This window comes from Suricata suricatta, chromosome 8 (genome assembly GCF_006229205.1).
Source record: "Suricata suricatta isolate VVHF042 chromosome 8, meerkat_22Aug2017_6uvM2_HiC, whole genome shotgun sequence".
In the NCBI taxonomy this organism is placed as follows: Eukaryota; Metazoa; Chordata; class Mammalia; order Carnivora; family Herpestidae; genus Suricata; species Suricata suricatta.
Genome location: NC_043707.1, coordinates 127,249,251 through 127,253,869, shown reverse-complemented (window position 1 = coordinate 127,253,869; position 4,619 = coordinate 127,249,251). Strand labels below are relative to the sequence as shown.

The 4,619-nt window shown below is 51.8% G+C and overlaps 1 protein-coding gene across 1 annotated transcript in view; it reads right to left on the bottom strand.

Annotated features, from left to right (window-relative positions):
• Positions 1-3,959: 3,959 nt before the first annotated feature.
• The window catches only part of CAMK2N1 (calcium/calmodulin dependent protein kinase II inhibitor 1), a 1,960-nt gene continuing 1,300 nt past the window's right edge, over positions 3,960-4,619 (bottom strand). Inside the window, exon 2 of the mRNA XM_029948504.1 lies at positions 3,960-4,074. Coding sequence (XP_029804364.1) covers positions 4,004-4,074 — 71 coding nt within the window. The 3' untranslated portion in view covers positions 3,960-4,003. The remainder of the gene's footprint in view (positions 4,075-4,619) is intronic.

Below are 4,619 nucleotides of genomic sequence, written 5' to 3'. Positions count from 1 at the left end.
CACCCCCGTTTTACAGAAGAAGAAACAAAGGTCCAAAGAGCTTGAGAAACTGGCCCCAGATCACATCTAGGAAGTATAGGGGGGAGGTTTCAAACCCAAGTCACCTAACACCCAAATCCGTGCCCTTGGCTTTAGCACCAGCCACCCTAACAATACCTTCCCCTTCCCCTGGGCCGAGGGTCTGCTCCCTGCAGTCTGACTCTGCGCTCACTTCTTCCTCCGCGGCCTCCCACTGGCAGCAGTGTTCAAGTCTCTTTCTTTTAAAACTCAATTTGCCAATTTCCCCCTTAGAGGTACTTTTTAATATTCCTTCAGGCTGTCAGCCTGGACTGGCCACGGAAGCCGAGTCCGGGGAGATGGATGCTTGTTACAAGCATTTAATTAGTGAAGTTTGAATAATGTAGCCCTGGCTGGGGGATCGATGTGTGGAGGCTTAGAGATACCTTCCCCCACCTTGGACTTGTAATGGCCTTTTCCGTATTTATTGCCACCTAACCGCATACTCCAAACATATACTGCACTTGGTATAATTTGATAGCTGCCCAGTCCCCAAAGTGCCTTCTCAACAAATGTTTACCCCGATGTCAGAGTATATTTAAAAGATTTATATTTCCTTTTACTGAATGGAGTCCTGGGGAAAGACAGACCCTGCCTTCCCCGGGCAGAAGATCCTGCCTTGGCTGCCGGGGTGGCCTCCAGCAAGAACATTTTAATACATCACTTATTAAAATGGACCCAGAGCCTTGGCCGAGGACTCCCGGGCCCCCCACCCCCCCCCCCTTCCCAGCAGAGGGCAGCTCCTGGCCTTTGCTGACACATCCAAGCCCGGCCTCCCTTCTGACCCCTTACGCAGAATAGCAGAGAACATAACCTCAAAAGAGCAAACCAACAAAAGGATCCTTACGGCTGAAGGACAATGACTACAGTTGGGACCTAGCCTAGGTCTGGGGCCAGATCATTGAGCATCCCTGTCCTGGAGCATTTTGGGCTCTGGGTTCTGCTGCCTAACCGATTTATAAGCTGAGTGACCATGTGCAAATTACTTAACATCTCTGAGCCCCATTTCTCCTGTACCATCAGGGTAAGAATAATGCCTGTTTCCTAGGGCTATTGTGAGCTGAGTAAAAGCTCAGTGAATGTGGTGGTTTTGTGGTCCTTTCAGCCCCCTGTGGGCCATCAATTTCTTCACCTAACGGAGAGTTCATCGTTGTGGGTTCCAGGGCTGTTGGGCTGATTACGTGAAAGAACAGAAGGGAAGCAATGTAATTGCCCAATGCTTTGATCGGGGAAGAAGCAATTACTCCCGATATGGACAGAGATGTGCCTTCAGGAAAAATCTTTTCATAGGGCTCCTACCCCTCCTGGCAGATTGAGGCCAATCGGAAGGTGGGCCCGGCCCCTAACTCCCGGTGGGGCGCCCCTTGACCTGGGGAAAACCACAGGGGAAAAGAGTTGGGCTCTGTGGTGTTTAAAGGCCCATTAGCTCCAAAACGCTGGGATTCTCTGGGGTTGGGAGCACGGAGGGCCAGGTTCAGGACCAGGGCGCCTGGGAAAATCAAGCTAGCACCCCTGACCATCCTACAGGCCACCAGCCTTGGCGCCCCACCCCCACCCCCCACCCCGTTCCGACTAATGACTGATGTGTGGTCCAGCTCTGACGGGCCTTCAGGAGGCTCAAGGCCCACACTGCCTGGAAAGGGGGATGAGACCTTACTCCCTCCCCCACAGGCCCTCTGGAGCCCCCCTTTCCCCCCTACTGCCACCACCAGGGAGCCTGTCTTACCTGATGTCTGAGTCACAATCAGACTCCTGTCACCGCGAGTTGTGTTGTGACTCCCTGGCTGACAGTTTTACAACAAACACATGAAAGCTCCCAGGCACTGAGGCTCCTGGATGCTGAACAGCCAAGGAGAGAAGCCTCTCCAGGCCTTTCTTCAGCCCAAATCTTCCCAACCCCTCCTCCCACAGGGCCCTGCTCCACCACCATTAACTGCTCCAGAGCCCAACAAGGGACTGAGATTGTTTTTTTTAATGAGCTTTTTCTCAAGTGGTGATTTGGAGAAGCTGTGCAGACCCACCAGGCTGTGGACCCCCGAAGACGGGGCTTCTCCCTCATACAGTGACCTGGGAACCCTGCAATGACGTCAACCCAGCTTCTGAGGACAGGTGGCCCTTGGTGAAGCATTATACGGACACACAGTGGCCGCAACACGGAGTGCCATCACGCGCTTTGTGTTGTTAATCCTCCTGCAAGCTTATAGGCCGGCATGGCGTTATCCCCACCCCACAGATTTGGAAACTGAGGCTTCAAGAAGCGAGGAGACTTGCTCAAGGCTGTACAGGTAGGAAGGGAAGGAAGTGGGATTTTAATCCAAGCCCACCAGCCTCTAGACGTTGCTCTTAGCAAGACTGCCTGCCGCCGGACGTACAGAACCTCGTTCTCTGCACACCCCGCAAGGGATGGCAGAAACCTCAGGGAAGCAGGGAGACGAAAGCAAATCCAAATGGAATAAACTGTCCCTTGGGCGATGGCCCTGCCAATGCACTGTCTTTCCTGCCATCTGCGCCCAACCCACACTGTCCCCCACACCGCCTCTCGGCGAGCCACGGCCAAAGCGGCCAGCCTCTCCTCGTTTGCAGCCAGCGGACAAAAAGTCCATCTCCCCCACCCCCCGACCAAAGTAGAGACGAGAGAGGAGTGAGACACAGGAACAGTTCCTTTATTGTACATTGGAGAAATAGCCCTGTGTGCTGGTTAAAGGTGCAACATCCAGAAAAATCGAATTAAGAAAAGAGGGGACAGGGAAGGGAAGAAACCTCTTGAGGTCCAAAGTTGCAAACAAAAAGTGGTAAAAGATTTCCTCACGCAAGAGGCGTTGTTTTTGCAAATACCATGCAAAACAGGCAGCTGGTGTGCCTTAGGAGAACCCCTATAAATAACAGAAAAGACACTCCAAGCATTCCTTAACGTGGACTCAGAGCACAGGGAAAAAGAAAGAAACCAAAATGCCTTTTGGCATTTCAAGATATTTGGCACTCTTGTGATTACATTTTTTTTACAGCCCATCAAAGAGAATAAACTGACACAATATTAGAGAGAAAAAACAGGCTGCTCACACAACAGACTGCAGGAAGAGGTTAGAAAAAGCTCAAGCATTTTTTTCCTTGGTTTTTGTGTGGTTTTTTTCCTGACATATAAAATGTGTCCATTTGCATTAACTTGGGCAAATAGCTCGCAGCAACAGAGAAACACAAGCTTTACACGTCATTTTAAAATAAGACAATGATTCGGTCTAGATATCATTCCTTAGAAAAGTTCTCTTCTTGTTTTAAACACATTCCTGATAACTTCAAAAGATGACCAGAATAAAACAATATCTATAGAGATCATTTGCTGATTTTTTTTTCTTGTACATCCAAGGAGAACAACATAAAAAAAAACTGGACAGCATTTCACATCCAAGTGCACAGAACCATTTTTGCAAGATTAAATAATGTAAACATTGGGAACAGCCAAATCAGCGAAGAATGCCAACATTCAAAACACCCGGTGTCGCCGCTTCATTATTTAAGTGGCTCAAAATCCAGATCTATAATTGTGCAATATTCACTGTATATAAAAAGAAATAGATATTAATTTTGACAAGTAGCTGCAACTGAGACTTCTTTTTTATTTCCTTATATGTGTGTATAGAGCGATTTTTAAATTTTTAAAATTTTTTTTTATTTTTGTTTTTTGCTGAGGAGCCCAGAGCCTTCTCCTCCTCCTCCTCCTCCTCCTCCTCCTCCTCCTCCTCCTCCTCCTCCTCCTCCTCCTCCTCCTCCCGCCTCATCTGTCTCCCGGCCTGACGCGAGATGCAGGTTGTGGATATCATCGCGGGCAGCAAGCTAGTAATAAACTTCAAAGTGCTTTCTCTTTTCACGCTTTTTGCCAATGACTGTTACCGCCGTTCTTATTCTCTCCCTTTAACTCATTGTCTTTGGGGGGTGGGGTGGGGGGGAGTTAGACACCAGGAGGTGCCTTGTCTGTCATATTTTTCAGCACATCATCAATCCTATCATCTTCAATAACAACTGCAAAAAAAAGGGGAGAAAAGGAGACGTGAGCGCGCCTGGGCCTCGCCGGGGCTCTCCGACGTTTCCCATGACGCCGGAGGACGAGGAAACGCGGGAGGACGAGGGAGGGGGGCTCCTCACGCGCAGGCACAGCCCCGTCCTCCTCTGCCTGGGCCGGGGGACCCCGTGCTGCTTTCCTCCGAGCCACTCCCCCCACCGCACGCTGCGTCCCGGCAGCTTTCCGGGAAAAGGCAGCAGAGAGGGCGCAAATCCCGCAGGCCCGGCCGCAGCCGAGAGGCGCACTGGCCAAGCGTCCTCACCCCACCTCTCCTCTGCCCGGGCGCATTTATTTAGAAAGGAGGCTCTGGGGCTGCAGAGGGCGGGGAGGAGGAGCCCAGGTCTCCAGGTCCAGGACCCTCGGGGGTGCCCCGATCGCGGCGCGGGCGGCCAAGCCTCTGGGTGCGGAGGTGCCGGGCGCAAGGGAGGACTCCGGGGGCCACAGCGCGCGGTGGGTCAGAGGTCTGGCCTCGCCAGGGCGGGCGGCCCCTCCGCGCCGCCCGCCG